This window comes from Amphiura filiformis, chromosome 18 (assembly GCF_039555335.1).
Source record: "Amphiura filiformis chromosome 18, Afil_fr2py, whole genome shotgun sequence".
Lineage (NCBI taxonomy): Eukaryota > Metazoa > Echinodermata > Ophiuroidea > Amphilepidida > Amphiuridae > Amphiura > Amphiura filiformis.
The window spans coordinates 49,628,875-49,648,197 of record NC_092645.1 but is presented as its reverse complement, the minus strand read 5'-3'; the positions used below and the strand labels follow the sequence as shown (position 1 = coordinate 49,648,197).

The 19,323-nt window shown below is 37.6% G+C and overlaps 1 protein-coding gene across 1 annotated transcript in view; it reads left to right on the top strand.

The window, feature by feature from the left end:
* Window positions 1-19,323, top strand: part of LOC140139203 (cAMP-regulated D2 protein-like) — a 22,779-nt gene extending 3,456 nt beyond the window's left edge. Inside the window, exons 2-8 of the mRNA XM_072160984.1 lie at window positions 1,579-1,808; window positions 3,676-3,862; window positions 7,389-7,513; window positions 8,141-9,166; window positions 14,895-15,041; window positions 17,876-17,998; window positions 19,213-19,323. Coding sequence (XP_072017085.1) covers window positions 1,579-1,808; window positions 3,676-3,862; window positions 7,389-7,513; window positions 8,141-9,166; window positions 14,895-15,041; window positions 17,876-17,998; window positions 19,213-19,323 — 1,949 coding nt within the window. The remainder of the gene's footprint in view (window positions 1-1,578; window positions 1,809-3,675; window positions 3,863-7,388; window positions 7,514-8,140; window positions 9,167-14,894; window positions 15,042-17,875; window positions 17,999-19,212) is intronic.

Genomic DNA, 19,323 nt, shown 5'->3' with positions numbered 1-19,323 from the left:
TTATGTCAAATATCTCATGCACGGAAACCAAATTTTCAAAATGCACCGATTCAAGCGAAATTAGTCTTAAATTACTCCTCTGGGCAAACAAAATAAGAAAATAGTTTACTTGAGAAATGTATAACCTCAGAATCGGATGAAATCATGGATCAAACGTTATGCTTGTACACATTTCTATAGATTCGTGGCTGCATGAACTCTGACGGGGGATATGACAATACAAAATTGCACTAAAATTGTGAATCAAGTATATGATTGAGGTTTCTTATGTTAAGGGTAGACGCGGTATTGTTGGTCGAAGCAGCCAAAATATCGACTTTCAATATCTAAATTAATATATTATTGCAAAATAACACTTTGATGTTTTGCAAAAGTTCATTCTGCAAATCATACACTTTGAAAACTTGCTTGATTTATTGTTGTTAATGAGTTATGTACGTTTACAAAAGTGTTGTTGTTCCAGCCCTCTTTATAACATAACTCAAGAACCACAAGACCTACAAAAGTATATCTGTGATATTTGAATTCTTCTACACACTCGCTATGAAATGATCAGTGCAATTTTTGCCAAAACTCACTACCATTCGATGAAAATTCGTTTAGAATAGTTGCTAACCGAAAGGGGGAGTAATTTGAAACCAGTTTCGATGAAATCGGACCATTTTTAATTTTGACCTTTGTGTATGAAATTTTTGACATTTGAACTATTCGACATTATAACTCATGAGCTAAGCACTAGAAAAATATGACAATTAACTTTTGTAGTCCCGGGTTTGTAGTCCCTGTTATGAGAGGAACAATTTGAGATACATTACAACATAGTGGTACTATTTCTAAGTTTTGGCCCAACTCGGACCTTCGACCCCTCATCGAAAAATGAAACCAATCAAATCATTATCATTTCAGGTTCAAGAATGCCAAAAAACATTGGTCAAACTAATGTGGGAAAATAAAATCCCAAACCGGCAAAAGCGTCATGCACTGCGTGGTAAAATACCAAAACCCAGTAAACTGTAGCTTTACATGGTAACAAAATTATTGCTAAGGAAATTTAGATGACCTCAAAAGGTCGCTTGTATCTGTGCATAACACTGTGAAGGCCAAGTTTGCTTATTCGCGAATTTCACAAAAGATTACTAATAACTATTTCTGGCTAATTAAGCATGATTCAAAGATTTGATTTATTCTATAGTCTTGTACCGTAGAGCAGATAAATCGCCTGTACCACTGTGCTTGTACTTACATAAAAGTAGTTGATGCAACTTTAACGTGCAACGCCGCGCCGTAACAACGTGTACCTGCTCATGGCTGCCACTTCGCATTCTGGTCCATTTCCGTGCGCGAACTGATAGACTTCAAGCTACTCCAGGCCTACTATTACATTCGCCAGCTACTGCGGTGAAATTATGGGTGACTATATGAAAGAAAATTTACCCATCTGTACCTGGAATTGATAGCATGTATTATTATTATAGGGATAGACCGGATAGTACTAAAATAGGCCAATATCTGCTGATTATGGTTTAAGGAAATCCGGAGGAAAACTTTCCAAAGATTATTAAAATGACCATGATCAAGTAATAGTGGATGGCTACTCGAATGGTCAGCCTGTGGTGGACACCGCACATGGTACAGTACATGGGATCTACTTTGAGGAGGCCCGTGCATTCCTTGGCATACCGTACGCAGCACCTCCTGTGGGAGACCTCAGGTGGGCTCCTCCTCAGGAACCAGAGCCGTGGAGTGAACCCAGAAATACAACGGAACATTCTCTATCATGCCCACAATTCCCATATAATGAAACGAAGGTAAGTTTTGTTTTAAAGACCTATGAAGAACAAGTGGTGGTTTTTATGAGGTTTTTGAAAAAAAAAGACAAGATTAAGAATTAAGATAACAGGCATACAACTGGGCAAAAGTGGATTCAGTTCAAACTTCAAAAAGCCATTTAAAATTGATTTCTGAAAAATACTGACATTTTTATTTTGTTATTTTTGCCTTAGGTATAGGTGTCAAAGAAATGCTAATCACTCGCACCTGTAAAACTAGAATCTTTGAAAAGAGCGGTATTGTATTCAATCTTGGATTGCAGACATACACAGGTGATGATTGCAACCTGCTTGTAGTGCAGGGCGATATATTCAAAAATTGTATTCATATATTGCTAGGTAGTTAATCCGATTATTACATAAGTTCGACAGAGAATAGTTTAAACAATTTTTGAATATATAGCACTGCACTACTACGTTCACGCGGTATCTCTGCATTGAACCATAGATGTCAAAGAACAGAATAAAGACCTGGATCGTAATTCTATAGAATATTCATCATGTTGATCACTCGCAATTTAACTGAAAGATTAGTATCTTTGAAATGAGCGGTATTGTATTAGCTTGTCATAGTGCAGTTACGTCCACGGCAAATTCACCGTGACCTTTCCAGCCATAAACCCGCTTATTGAAGATTAAACCGATATATGCAGTACTAAACCATTATATAGTAATCTATTGTCCAAAGCAAATTTATTACCACATAATAATATTAATCCAATGAGCGACCGAATTGTCCGCTACGGACGACTAATCCAATCGATAATGACGCTATTGACATGTACGAGCGGAGCTCCACTGACCGAGTTTTGGGGTATTTTTCACTGGTTTACTGTCATTTACGCATCAAGGCGTACCACCGTTATTATAAGGACTATGCTAATTATTATGTAGAGAATAAGCCATACTTGATTGACAGAAAGTACTAAATTTGTACCTATTACGGTTTTATGACACCAATCTTCCAACTACGACCAAACCAGGGCTGCTCGGTGAAGCAAAATCTGCATTGGAATAACACGGCGAGTTTTGATAGATGGTAGGATTATTTTTTTCATAAAAATGTATGTTCCCCCGTTATTAAAGCTTGTACCGGGTTGAAAATTCAGATATTTGGAACAGAATAAGGAATTGAAACATAGAGCAAGTACTAAAATAATAGCTTTTATACTTTTTGATATATGACGCTAACTAGTTCATCCCCTATAGTTACAACACAGCGCTACCAGTAGGGTTCAATTGCCTATTGTGAGTGCCCCTGTGTTGTGTGCATACATGTATTTAACAATAACTGTGTTCAATCTATGATTGCAAACATATACACTGGTGATGAATGCAACCTGCTTGTAGTGCAGGGCGATATATTCAAAAATTGTTTTAACCTATTGCTTTGGTAGTTAATCATGTTACATCATCACTTCTACGGCGAATGTCTTCCACTCTTCTCCAGCGTGCCTCTGTGGCTCTGTTGGCTAGAGCGTCGTGCTATATGATTACGAAGGTCGCCGGTTCGAATCCGACCAGATGCACTGTTTGTTCAACGTTTATATTTGCTGGCTGCTCTGGAAAACTTCCGTGATTTAAGCAAGGGGCAGCGTGTTTACTAAAAAAAAGAACTTTGGTCTGTCGATTAAAAATATCTACTTTGGAAACAAATGCCAACCAATAGAAAACAATACATGAACGGAATCATTTACTCAAATCTTATCTTGTTTTTCTTTAACAAGGTAGGTTATTGGTTCACCTCAAGCATTAACGTCACTGCCGAACTTGAAGCGAACCAGTCTATAGTTCAAGTTGGTAACAACTATTACCTGTTGATTATTGTTCTCAACTTTGTTTTCAGATGAGTGAAGATTGTTTGTACGTCAATATCTATACGCCACTAGACGCCAACCCTACGTCAAATTACCCCGTTATTGTCATATTACACGGGGGATATTTTGTCATGAATTCAAACTCACGTCCAAAATTGGACGGGCGATTTTTGGCAAACTCTTCTGTAGTGGCCGTGGTTCCAAACTTCCGAATAGGTGAGATATCATGTATGAAAAAAAAAATTATTATTCAACGGAAAAAGTTGAAGTTTTGAAATATTTTCTCAAAATATCAAGAGCTATCTTAAGAACTACTGAACCAATACTAGGCTTGTTTGTACTCATTTTAACGCATTTATCATGCTAATTCCAAAAATGGTCATGACAATTTACATTTCTGAAATTTTTGAATTTAAAAAAAAAATTTGAAACATGTCGTCTGCAGTCGACACCCGCGTGAAGAGAGTTAAGTAAAATAATGGGTTTGCCTAGACAAAATTGGAACACCTATGTTTCTACTTGCTAGTGACTCTATATTAAACACCGTCCTGAGCAACATAAAAAAAAACCAACAAAAAACCAAAAAAAAAAAAAAAAAAAAAAAAAAAAGGTAACAGAAAAAAAATGCTTATTTACATAAAACAAAAATGGCCGCTAATACAGTGCCCAAATTTCAAAAATTTGGAGAATATTAACCTACACCACCTAATATTGTATTTTTTTTCATTATTTGTAGAACAATTTGAAACCACTTTGATATAAAATTGGATCGATTGATCCCATATTTGGTCGAGCTATGAGTTTTGACATACGTCTCGTCCAATATTTTTTAAACTCACAGCGAGGCCAATAAACATTGGGCGTAAAACATCCAATTTTATCATTATTATGAGGTGGATCCAATATTTTCACACACTTGGATTCATCAAAACATAATAATGATCAAAATCGGAGCATGTTTTATTTTGTTACCCCTGTGGACAATAGTATAGACCAAAATTTGACATTTGACCTTTATGTCTATAACCTAAGAACTGTATAATATCGGAGACAGGTCAAACTATATACTTTTTCTGAATCCTAATAATGAGAAGAATACATTGGTATAGGTCATACCCAGAATCGACCCAGAATTTTGAAATTTGAGCCTTGCCTATTAAAGCAGCAATTTTGTTATATGCAAATCTGTGTTGCCCCTATTTTGTTCTTCTTTTTTGCCCTGTTGTTGCAATGTCCGAATTCCGCCCCTCCGTCTCTCCGGATGCTGTATTTCGTAAAATGGTGTGGTCTCATATGAACAGTTTAAGGGCAGAGTAATGGGAGAGAACATGGACCTTTTCGAGCATCATTATTTCTGAATTGTATCTCCAAAGTATATAAAACTATACATTTTTGGAAAGGAAATTAGTCACGGAATCCCATGGTGACGTCAGATTTTTTCAAAAATCTCGAGTTTTTGATAAAATCACAATAAATAACTTTTTACCCCATTTTTTTTTTTAACAAAATAAAAAAAATCAGTTCGGAGTATAAAAAAATCAGTTAGCTTTTAATGAAGAAGAGACATTAACTTAGGGAAGGTTTTTTTATTTTTTTGAAATCCGTCTCTTTTTTCGAAATATTGAAAAAAACATGTGAAAAAAGCAATTTTGTCATTTTAATGCAGCTAAATATTGCACATAATGGTGTATATTTTTGTTTAAAACAAATATTTTGAAAAAATAAGAAAACCTTCCCTAGACTTGGATGTACTCTAAACGATAGTGCAAAAAGTTTACCTTTTGCTTGCATATTTTTCGAGTTATCTTGTCACAAAAATCGTGCAATATTGTTAAAAATGAACTATGAGAAATCGACGTTTTAGTAAAAAATTGTCAAAATTATGCACAAAATGTCCTTATATTTTAAAACGGCAAGACTTTCACGCTTGTACCTGGTGCATGGTCTTAATATGCATCTTTTTGCAACAATGAATTTATAATGTCTGCTTTTAGTGCGCCAAAATTCAAAATAATTAAAAAATCTAAGTGGCATTTTGACTACAAATTTGTGTTTTGTTTACACCGCATTTGCCGGCGTTAAAAACATACCGAATGCGCCTTGACTGCGTTGGATATACGCGCAGAGTTGCGCCGCGTCACGCGATGCGAATCGCGCGCGTAATCACAATATTTCGCATTCGCGCATTTCTGACTCATTATTTCCCGCCAATTTACTAAGCTGTCTTGAGCCATGTGACTTTTTAGAGTTGAAAAGAGTGAAATAAATCAAGCAAATATACGTGTAAATATTAACAAGTTGTATTTTATCAGTTTCAAGTGAAAGAATACATCTTAGTATTGATAAATATCAAGAAATCTCAAATTCGGGCGTGGACGAATGTGTCTTCCATTACTGCCTTAAATCGTTTTGTAACCGAACTAGGGTCACCATGGTCATAGCTGCACTATGGGAACTCGCATCTTTTGATTGTGTTCAAGGTCATAATAATACTGTGGACAAAGGTCATTTGAGGTCAACTTGTAAAATACCAATATGTAAGACTCTTTGTTTAAATTTGGTCTCGTATGAACAGTTGAAATCATAATGCAACCAACCTGTTTTGGTGGTATCGAAGGTCACATAACTGAGGTCAAAGGTCATTTGACGTCAACGTGTAAATGTATCATTTAAGACAGACCATCACGATATGCTAATTAAGGTCAGCATATCGTGATGGCATGATGCAGTCATGTCTACAGTAGAATTCATCTCGACCTTTGCAGGACTTAACCCCATTAAAAGCTATTAAACCAAGATAACACTCATTGAAACAGCTCAACTGATTAAATCGGATCTTCTCTGGTTGTGCACAAGTGACTGTTTTCATGTGCGATATCGCAATAAAGCTGGTATTCATAGCTTCAGTTGGGTAACCGATTATAAAGGAAACGAAAGGAAACAATGTTATGTGTGGCTTTGTTCACGAAATCAGACAATGGCGTGCTTTTGTAAACCAGCATTCTTGAAAATGAGCAACATAATGATTTTTGACTTAACACGGTTTGGAAATAATTTCTTCATATTTTTGGTGTTATCTGTCGTTTACATGTCCTTCCTAAAACACAAAAGTACGACCCTCTCCAAACACCTAAATTAGCTAAAAATTTAGGACATGTTACAAAACTATATTGTCTAGAATTTTAGAAGAGTACTTTTAATATTGGCCGGTTATTTTTCACACAGCGACGTTAACTAGGCAATGTACTATTACCTATAACATTAACTAAAACACCAAAGTACGAATATTTCCAAACATCTAAATTAGCTAAAAATTTAGGACATGTTAAAAAACTATATTTTCTAGAACTTTAGAAGAGTACTTTTAATATTGGCCGGTTATTTTTCACACAGCGACGTTAACTAGTCATATCCCCATACTGTTAACGTAGGGCTATTTGTAAAGGTCACGCGTCAATGGGAAAGAGCACTGTGTATTGTGTATAGGAAAACGGACAGTAACTGCAGTATGGCCTGTCTTAAATGAGACATTTACCTAAAATTTGGTCTCGTATGAACAGTTCTAATCCCATTGCAACTAAATTTGGGTAATTGCAATATTTTAAGTCATCTATTGGTGGTTTTCAAGGTCATATACGGAGGTCAAAGGTCATTTTTGTTTGTTTACCACTCATACAGTTGGGCATTTAGCTGTTATAATTGCCGAATTTAAATCGTATATTTTTACCTTTTCTGTTTTCAGGTGCTTTGGGTTTCTTGTACACAGGAGATGATACAATACTCGGTAATTTCGCCATTCGAGACCAGCAAGCTTCATTGAAATTTGTACAGCAAAATATTGTCGCATTTGGAGGTGACCCTGACAAGGTATAATTAACAGTAAATTTGTATGTTGCTTTCCTATCGGAACTTCCTAGTATTTTGTTTTGATGGATTGTCCAATTGACCAGCACGAAAGAGTGCGAAATTCCGTTTTGTGCTACTATTCCTGTCAGCACATTCAGGGACAGATTGCAGTACGTTCGCTATGAACAAAATGGGTGTCGGGGTGGTTGACGACGAAAGTGTCATCAACATACCGTCTCCACATCTTCGTTTGTCCATGAGCGAGGACACTTCGGAACTAATGTTGTTGAAATTAATTTCAGTTTTATTCAATGTTGGGCTATATAAAGGTCATGACAACGTTTCTAATACGCTTCATATGAAAAAAAAACCCACTCCAACAAGGGTTTTAAAAGGTCATCATTATATACTTTTTGGCAAACATTTTTGCAAATTATTTTGTGAACTCTTAAATAACATGGTGAAATGTTTTGCATCCAGTTTTCAATAATGGTTTGGAACGCTTTTAAAACGTTTGGCTTTCTGTAATAAAGTTTGTTTTTGCTGCGATGCTACTTTTAACTCATGCAATTATTATTCTGACACCTTTCCTTCAGTGTTGCATATTTTGCAATTCACGTATTTAACTTATGCTTGCTTTTTGTATAGGTCACGTTGATGGGACCATCTTCGGGGGCAGAGTCAACAGCAGTCCATTTAACCTCTCAACGCAGCGAAAATCTTTTCCACCAAGCCATCATGACTAGCATTTACGTCACTGGTCAGTTCCGTAAGGCAAATGCCGACACGCCTCTTTTCGGCAAGAAGTTTGCTCGATACGCAGGCTGTGTCACTGCTAGCCCTGCGTGTCTGAGGAAACTGCCCGTGGAAACGATATTGAATATTCAGACGCTGTTGATGTACAGCGATACAGGCCAAGTTGATGGAGAAGGTTCTATACAATATATGCAACCATGGAGTCCGGTTATAGATGGGGACCTAATACACATGCAGCTTCTGGATGCCTTTGAAACGATACAATGTCAACGTAAACCTATGATTATTGGAGTCGCTCGCGATGATGCGCGAAATTTTGCTTTTCAGCTCAATCAAGAACCAATGGATTTGCCAGATTACCTCAAGTTTATACTACAGCATTTTCCCGCTGAAAAAGCCGCTAAAATCGCCGTACAGTATCCTGCTATTATAGGAGTTGATAACCGCGACACTCTCGGCGTCTTGTTGACCGATTTTAATGCCGTATGTTCCAGTCGATATGTTTCCAACATAGTCACGTCTAATGATATCACAGTTTATCACTACATTTATGACAACCCATTGTCGCAAAATGTCACCAATTTAAATTATTGTATCGGTTACTCCTGTCATAATGGAGACTCCCTATTCATGTTTCATAACGCGGTCTTACAGAACTATACATATAATGCGACTGAAGAGAGACTAGCGGCCAGTATGTTGTACTACTGGACTAATTTTGCGCATACGGGAAATCCTGATGATGACGACTGGAGAACAGAGACTAAGGACTTTCCTTCGTGGCCAGCTTATGATACGAATGATAACTGGCCTAGTATGAGGTTCACACAGCCAGATAATGGTTTGTTCTTAGATTATAGGTCTAAAGGGTGCACATTTTGGGATGAAATTGGGTACTCCGTGAAAAGCTCGATAAATGTACATAACTGTTTGAAGTCTTCACCATAATATGAGTATTTTTTTTCGCTCTCTCTTATCACCTTGATAGCTTCTTCGAGACAAACATTTTCATGATCCACTGCCTCATCTCGAAACAAATATCGCCAAATTTGAATTACGTTCTGGTGTACCAGAACGTAATTTAACACAGTGGCCCATGAAGCAGTGTAATACACATAACCATGCATAACTAGCAAAAGCAAAATCAGAATCAACTGAAATTTTGGGAATAAGCCTTTTTCGTGGATATCTATAATACTGAAAATATCATAAAAAGAGGAAGCTAGGATCACAACATACTCCTTTTAAATATGAAAATGTATTACAAATATATATAACAAAATATGAAAATATAAGGTTATTCATTTACATATACATACAAATGTCTTGATTTTAAGACGATTGAGATGGCAACTTGCCTTTTTTTTCTTCAGTTTTAGCCATTTAGCTAAAAACTGCAGTGTACTTCTTAAGTAATGTATTTTTACATAGAATGACCCATATATAACTCTAACACTGACCAATCCAACAGTATCCAACACGGGGAAAACCCGTCAGCATGCATGCATGAAGACATGGTTGCTACGTGATGCGATGATGTAATCACCCTAAGTCATACCCGTGGAAACGCTGACCGGGCCAGCGACACCGCCGTAGGTACAGGTCTGTGATCTACTGCCTGGCATGCGAGGGGTCTGAAGGTCGAATCCCGGGTTGCCAAGTGAATTCTTTGTTCATCTTCTCTCCTTTTTCGTTTGTTCTCTCCTTCCGATAGCAAAAAAAAAGACCCTCTGGGTGTTTAGGGTTAATATTAATACTAAATATTGGTAAAAGACAGAAAAGACAAAAAGAGAGGTGACAGGAAGTTGTAGGAAATAATGGTGGGTCGGAAGGAATTATGACCTTACCGATTTTGCGCTCAGATAATTATTTAGACAAATAATGCCGACACACAAAATGAATTGGTATGTATTGTATAAAATTTTTTTATATCGAGCGAAAGCTAACACTTCCCCTAAAAACACTTTTTCTCATTAGGTCAACAAATAACACAATTCAATGTTTATAGCAAGGCGAATGTGGTAAATCTGTTGAAAAGAGCTATCCTAGCACAATTTTGACCAAAATGTAGGTTTTAAAAGTCAAAATCTCATTATATTTTCCAGATTTTATTGTCCATATACTAGCCTCATTAGAATGAGCAATGGCCAATTCTCTTTAAATTGCAAATCTTGTGCACAAAAAGTTACTATTTTCGCCTGTTTTTTGTTCATACGGTTGTAAATTCAATGAACTATGACTTTGCTAAATTGTGCATGATTGTGCACGAGTGTACGTTACAATTTTGATGTCAAATATTTTCTATAGAAAATCAAACGGACTATATGGCCCAGAACAGGCAAATATCTGAATGTCACTGCAAACCATTGACAAATAATATGTCAATTCTTGACAGGGAATGATTCATATTCCCTGGATTTATATATACATTACTTTTTTAAAGGTTTCCATGGGATTCATGAGAAGAAACTACAACAATTTCCTTTGTATTTTTGCAATGATCCAATGACCCGTGAATTTTGTATATCTAAGATTCTTTGTCAGTGGGAGTGGTCTATTTCGTAGACACATAATCTGATTGGACAATCGCATGATTTTGGGCGTCGTCTATCAGGCTGTAGACGACCCCACGTCATCATGCGTCTTGATAATGCGTAACACGCGTGTAGAGGTGCGCGTATGTATCGCGCTGGATGCGTAGACTCAGTGCGGAATACGCGAACGCACTAGCAGTACGCGCAACAGAATACGTGAAGTTGTAAACAAGTTCATTTTATAATGAGGGGAGTTTTTATGTTTACAGTTATTAAAATAATATTTAACTGACTAAGAATGAGAATAAACGATAGGAATTTTTATTTTGCCTATCCTCTACCTATGATAGACGACAGGCATGTCCAATATTTTTTATCGTAGTGCGCCGGCATCCACTACTCAAAATATTGGACCTGCCTGTCGTCTATCACACGGTAGAGGATAGGCAAAATAAAAATTCTATCGTTTATTCTCTAATTCTTTGTCAGTGGGAGTGGTCTATTTCGTAGACACATAATCTGATTGGACAATCGCATGATTTTGGGCGTCGTCTATCAGGCTGTAGATGACCCCACGTCATCATGAGTGTTGATAACACGTAATACGCTCGTAGAGATGCGTGTATATATCGCGTTGTATGCGTAGACGCAGTGCGGAATACTCGCACGCGCTAGCAGTACGCGTAATAAAAGAAGTGAAGTTGTAAACAAGTTTCGTTCATTTTAGAACACGGTTGTTTGATGGGATCATTTTATTAGGTTTTCAAACAAAATATAATGTACATCCAAATTTTAGGCTTAAACAGCTAAAAGCGATATCATGCTAATGTATACAGATGCTTTTGAGTCATTCGCAACTTTAATTTCCCCTCTTTTACAAAATTATTCACCTTTATAGCATTTTTTAAAGCTTTTTCGGATAGAAAATGTGCCTATTAATGACAAAATTGGTGGCGCTATTTAGTTACCGGAAATTACTCTTTCAAGCTTTTAATACCAATAATTCCTTTTATAGTTTGATAAAATATGTTTATAAAATGTCCTTGTTGCTTGTTTCAACTATTCAAGCTGTTTTAATGGCAGTACTAATCACCAACCTCTTGCAAATAGAGAAATATGATTTAGGATAAATAGCGCCATCTATAGTTTGCATTTAGTTAATAATGAAGCCAATACATCAAACAACTGTGAGAAAAGGGGAGTATTTATGACGGTAACTTAATTTTTGCTTGAAAAAAATAGTTTACAGTTATTAAAATAATATACAACTGACTAAGAATAAGAATAAACGATAGGAATTTGTGTTTTTACTATCCTTTACCTATGATAGACGACAGGCAGGTCCAATATTTTTTTATCGTAGTACGCTGGCATCCACTACTCAAAATATTGGACATGTCTGTCGTCTATCACACGGTAGACATGGTAGAGGATAGTAAAAACAAAAGTTCCTATCGTTTATTCTCTAATTCATACATACACGCTATGTAACGGCGCGCGTGATTGGTCGAGAGCCGGGCATAAACAGCGTTTATGCCCGGTGTCCCGGATGTGCGATCGCCGGGTAGGAAAAATGAAGGAAAATCATGATTTTTAATAATGTTACTTGTAATTTTTTGTTATTATTTTGATGAAATAAGAATCACAAAATGTTCTGGTATGTATGAACGGGGTTCATTCATATATTTTCATAACTAAACGGTTGTTTATGCCCCCGTTTAGTCATGAAAATATATGAATGAACCCCTAAATTAAGTTCATTACAGGTAGACTTCGGACTATTATATTTCAAAATAAATTACGATGATAAAAATATGGAATGACTTCATCTTCCATCAACGTTTCAAAATTCATAGGATTATAGACCTAAGGAAACATGCAAACTATAAATTAATTTTCATGGTTTACAAAATCAATTCAGACAAATTAAATTATTTTTACTTTCAAAATCGTCGGGATTTGAAACTCAGCTTTTTATCATTTGGTTATTTCTAGCCCACCGAGTGGTACGTCAAATACCACTGCTTTAGATTGATGAGGATGAAACTCTTTATCATCAATGACAGATGAATAAATGCGTTCACATCATTTTGGTCAAATAAAAACCAACAACAAAGATTCAAAATGTTTGCTTCTTGTTTCCTGTGTGTTTAGGCCTATTACCTAAAAAAAATGCCGAATCTTGATGATAAACAAGATACGAGTAAATCAGCTTTTTTGCTAGCACCTTGTATGATGACGCTCACTTATAATCGCATCGCTCGCTGTTCGAGGGCCCGAGTTCGAGGGGCGTGGTTTGCGATAATAAAAATTTAAAATTATTTTAAGCTTTAGATTAAGTTATTTGGTGGCCTGCTCCATTCATGATTTTGATTTGACAAAATTTCAATACACATATAACATATTTCTACGGACGAACAGAGGGAGTTTCGTAAAAGCATGTCATTATCACTGCTGGTGTGCGACATGAATTACTGAAATAAACAGCGACGGCAAAACCCATAAAAGAGAAGTCTGGTTTTCTCGGTGAAGAACCTGGTGCCTGGATTACAAAACCCGATTTCTTGATCCAAAAAGCTGCTATATCGATCCAGGAACCAGAACTGATTTCCATCGATAAACATGGTTACTTGTTTAATCCTAAAACTACGTACCAACTGCAACCCCCCCCCCACTATTTTTTTATCCGTCACAAAAAACCCACCAAAAACCAAAACAAAACAAAAAAATTAAAACCAAAACAAACCAAAAAACAAACAAAAACGCACGCCTTTACGCCCAAACGGCGACCTAAGCTAATCGTAGATCCATCCTTTGCGCTCATTAGTGATAAATTTTTGGCCAAAATGAGATTTTGACGAATTATGGAAGGCCATATAAAAACGCACATTTTACACCAGGTTTTAAGTTTCAAAATTTTTTAATTAATAAAATAAAATATCGTAAGTGCAATGCAATTTTAATTAATGCATGCAAGACTATCGTATGTGCCACTTACGATAGTCTTGCACGCTAATTTTGTTTTTCATTTGCTGCAAGACCATCGTATGTGCCACATACGCTACTTTATTGTGCCTAAACAACAAAACCACGGAATGCTACACCATCGTAAGTGCAAAAGAGTCTCTAACACATCACTGGCTGTGACGCTGACGGCTGTATGCGTTGTCATCATGCTGGCTAAGTTCATAGCTCCCATGACTGGCAATAGAGACGATAAAGCACTCTGCCGACGAAATGTTTACCCCAGCACCTTACACGGGGGTAGGACCGGCCGTCAAAGATGACCATAGGGGGCGGGGTGAGGCCCGCCATTGGTTTCTACCGTAAAATCAATGATTTTCATTTCACTCTAGTCAAATTATTACAAGCGCTACTGACTACTGACTCATATTGAGGAGAAAATTCGGTGAAAATAGCATGTTTGTATTTAGCCGAAAATCAATTTTGCCTAGCTTTTGTAGGCCTACATAGCCAGAATTTCCCAAATTTGCATGGGCGCCCTTTGATATTGACGAGAAAAGTCGGTGAAAATTCGGTGGATATTTGTAGATTTTTTAGCCGAAAATCAATTTGACTATATAGCTTTTGTATATATAGCCAGAATTTCACAAATGTGCATGGGCGCCCTCACATTATGACGTCATAGAGACATGATGTGGGAATGTTGGATAGAGGAGACCCATAGCTATACATTGGTACCAAATTTAGCGGTATATTATACGTTTATAATTGATTAAATTAGGGGGATTGAACCCCCCTCCTTCGTAGTCCGTGTTACAAAATATGGCTCAGTAGCTCTAGGTTTAAAAAACCAGGGATGGTCTCATTATGGGCTCATATTCCTGGAAAACACTAGCGCGGTATAAGGGCCTATTGTCTTTTTCTCTTGGTGCATACTACTGGCCTTACGCTCGAACCGTTAACCGTGGGAACAACACAAAAGTGAAATTCACAGCTATCGTGATCGCTGCCGGTACGCGCCGTTAATTTGCACGGTGAGTGATCGTAGACCCCCCCACCACCACCCCTCATAACATAACCAAAAATAAAACCCCAAAACAAAAAACCGTTATGGTGATATTCCCACTGGCATTCTTTTGTGTTTTCAGCCAGAACTGTTTCTCCAATTCAAAGACAGAACAGCTCTTCTCCATGATGTTGCCGATCACTTCATAGAGGATTTGTGCAGTTTTTGGGACACTTCTTGTAATAATCTTGTTGGTACCAGGAGAGCTCTTATTGCTACTCTTCTGAAGGTTAGCGTCAGTGGCGTAGATTTCTTTTTGACATTGGGGGGAGGGGAGTGGGACTGAAAAATTTGGTCAGAAACCCACACACAGGCGTCAGCATTGGGGATGATTGTATGAACCACCCCTATCAAAATATGGGGAGGAGATTTATCCCCCATTCCCCGGGATCTACAACTATGGTAAGAGTTCATATCTTTGAGGATCGATGGCTTGGTGCTAAACGATTTCTTTAGTAGTACTTGAACTTTGTTGGTTTTTTAAATGATGGATGTCGATTCTGCTTGTTATTGCAGACCTTATTTGCAAATTGTTGAGGATTGTCACGAAACTTCTGGGCTTTGTTAGTATGGTCCGTAGATAGCTCTTCTCTTCGCTTTAAGGGTTCGAAGTTTACGATATAATACAAATTGTATTAAAATTGATATTTTTGACATTTAGCAGTCCTTGAAGTAAACTTTATTAATCTAATGATATGAACATCGAGTGTATGTAGCTAGCTGGGAGGAACATGTTGACCTTTTGTATTGAAGATATACGTGAAGTTTCATAAAAGAAAGATCTCTTCACCTTTTGGCAAAATGACCCATTTTAGTTCCTTTCAGCCACTTCGGGCAGAATGTCCCGTCGACATTAAGACGGATTGATGCTACTACCTGGTACTAACAGTACTAGGTCCATGTTGACCGGGTGGTTTTGAAGGTCATCGGAGGGGCAAAGGTCAACATTTCAAACTTTGTTAGAACTGGCTCAAACTTGGTGGGTGGAATACTTGATACAAGGGGAATTATATGTGCGAAACAAAATCAAGGTCAACTCAGATCAAAGGTCATCTAAGGGCTCAATTTAAATTTCACCCGATAGGGCTTGAAATTGATGGGTGCAATCCACAATATGAAGGGAATATAATGTGCGAACTAAAATCGAGGTCATCCGAGGTCCAATGTCATCGAGGGGCTAAATTTATACTTCGCCCGATTCAGCTTTAACTTGGTGGTTAAAATCCTTCGTTGAGGGGAACATGAAAAATTAAATCGAGGTCATCCTATGTCAAAGGTCATCCAGGGGTTAAATGTTCAACCCTTGGTGTTCAACTTCGCCCAATTGACCTTTTTGGTAAATCCCATAAGCCTTTGCGGGTACACCTGAGATGTCGTCATTTTACGTCACGCCTATGCGAACATCGTTTTTTTAATAGCGAACATCGTTACTGGGCACTGCAAGTCGGTGTGACGTCGAATAACGACATTATCAGGTGTACTCGCAAAGGCTTATGGGATTTACCGAAAAGGTCAAATGGGCTTAAACTTGGTGAAAGTAATTCTTCATATCACAGGAGCATGAACAAAATCAAACCGAGGTCACATTATGGTTCAAAGGTCATATCATGCATATGGTGTTAATCGTTAAAGTACGCCCAATTTGGGCTCAAACGTGGTAAAAGATTCCTCAAAATGAAGGGAACATGTCAAAACGTCAAACCGGTCATTTGGGGTCAAACAGTATTGCTATTGTGCTGCTGGTGCTCTAACGTCTGCTGGTGCCCTCGCAGCTACAGGTGCACTAGTACTATAATATCTTATCAATTGTGACCGTGATTTTAACCGTGTATACATCGGTGAGACTGCGCGGACTCTTGGTGAGCAGATCAAAGAACATACATCTCAAACCAAGAGCACTGTTAAGTTGTTGCGGAAAATCTTAAGTCCATCGGGCACCGTATAGACCCTCCGAAGATCGTCAAAAAGGAGAACAAGACTATGAACAGAAAGATCAAGGAGTCCATAGCAATAAAGAAAGAACCACAAGTTAAGTTAAACAGAGACGGGGGCCGAGATCTTCCGAAGATTTACGAAAGTCTTTTTCTAGAAACACCTAAACCACCCAGGTGTGAAGAAGACAATCAGCCAGTCACAACTGCCTGAGGATGGTAAGAGATCGTTACCGAAAATATTTGCAAGGTAAATGAAAATTTTCCTAGTTTCCGTTGAAAGTTTCAAAACTACTTTTGTTTATCTTATCAATTATATAAATACTGGTACTACAGTTCATCAAAGTACAGTGCAAAGTACAGTGCAAAGTACAAAGTACAGTGCAAAGTTGTTCAAGACAACTTTAAAAAGCACGGAAAATTAATACTTGGCCACAAAGAAGCTCAAAGACATTTGTGCATATGATCAAGCAAGTGATGCTGCAGCATAAGACAGCTGTCTTAGAAGAGGCGATCTTCTAGCGTGGAGACTATAACACCACTGACGAGTAATCGACTCGGTAATACTATATCAATCCACAGGTAAGATGATGACTCTCTGAACACATTCATGGGAGAAGTCCAAGATGAATTGTAACAGTCATCTGAGAAATATGCAAAGATGTTTTACTTTAGTAAAACCTAGATACGCTTATGCGTATACTGATGCATGGCCCTGAACGTAACCGTGCTGGCTGAAATCCAGAAATGACGTCATTTGTTCTGGTGCTGTCACTTCCAGGTAACGCAGGAGGAAGAACATGCCTTTTGCAAACAAAATGGCCGACAAGTCCCGGCCCCTTTCCAGCGAAAATACAGCTTATTTAGCCAATGTGAACATGGGGTCATCGACAGAAATATTTTCCTATCATATTGGACTAACACGTCAGGTATATGGTATTTCACAATATAACAGTAATAGATAGAAAAGTGGAAGTGTTTGTTTGTCGGATCTTTGACGAAACGACCAGTTCTAATGATGTCACTATGTAAACAACGTAGCGGTATTAATAATTAATTAGGTAATACCAAATATGGAAACCTCCAAAAGTATGCTAATTTGAAATTGTCATCAACTTCATGTACCATGCAGTGCGCAAGTACAGTGTCCTCTTCAGGATGGATTGATGGTAACACCTTAGCAGCATTGCTCAGCAAGCGCAGGACTTACGCTGCAGTAGTGTTGGTTGAACTCAACCCTATTAGCTTGGAGAATGTAAGTGCCAGTCAAGAATTTTGCCTTTACAGCTGCCTAATTGTCAACTTCTTGGACATCAGAAGGTTGTGAGGTCCACATGATGAGGAGAGCCTAGTTCAGGCATTCAGATACTTCAAACTGGATTTGGAGTCGTCCGATAATGCTCCCGAGAGAGTCAGAATAGCAAATTTCACCATCCTGCTATAGATCCAAGGGTGTAGCAAGAGCTCGGGCCCATGGACAAGGAGCAATACGTGGCCTTTTAACATTTCCTTTACTAACCATATCCCTCAGGGAACAACCCAAAAGTTCAATGAAGCCCTATTAATGAAAATTATTTTCATTAGGAGGCTGAAGCCTCCCCCTTAACGTACATGTGAAATATCGAAAATCCCACTATTTCTAGGTCCGTCGCTATGGGGGACGATGTTGTGTGACAATGTTACGTTGATCACGTTTAGACTAAATACAATGGAAGGATTTTGCACCCTATATATTCTGATCAGCACATAGAGCCTAATAGGCGGGACTCCTAAGATCTTGGATTGATATTGAATGGCAAACACACAACTGGGCGCATTGCGTGACTGACGCACGCTTTTGTGAATTTACGCGGGCGTAAGTTGGGACGTAATTGAGTCCCGCAATAACGCAAAACCGACGAGCTGATCACAGGACTCGAATTAAGGCAAAACTTTCAGCTCAATGTATAATAGCTGGGAGTATTTCCTACTGGCCCGAAAGAAAACTAAGTGGCCCAAAATGATATGGACTAATTAGCCATAAATTGACAAATGGCGATTGGCGACTTATTTTATCTTTAATATACATGAATTTTAAGACCGCTGTTAAATAAGATTATAAGTTAAAATTTTACAGCCAGTTATATACACCATACATTAGGTAATTAACACACAGGAAACAAGAAACAAACATTTTTAAACTTTGTTGTTGGTTTTTTACTTGACCGGGAATGATATGAACGTATTTATTCATCTGTCATTGATGATAAGAGTGTCATCTTTATTAATCTAAAGCAGGGGTAGGCGACCTAACTCGTCGGGCTAGAAATAACTAATTACAACTGCACGGCTAGGCTGCACATTTTCAAAGTGCACTATTAAAAACATTCCCCGACAATTTTGAAGTAAAAATGATTTAATTTTCTACCTGTTTTGTCTGAATTAATTTTGTAAACCATGTAAATTAATTAATATGTTCATGTTGCTTAGATCTGTAATCCTGGGACCAAATCTATGGTTATGCAAAAAATGGAAGAGGAAGTCATTCCATATTTTTATCATCGTAACAAATTTAATAGTCCGAAGTCTACCTGTATTTGA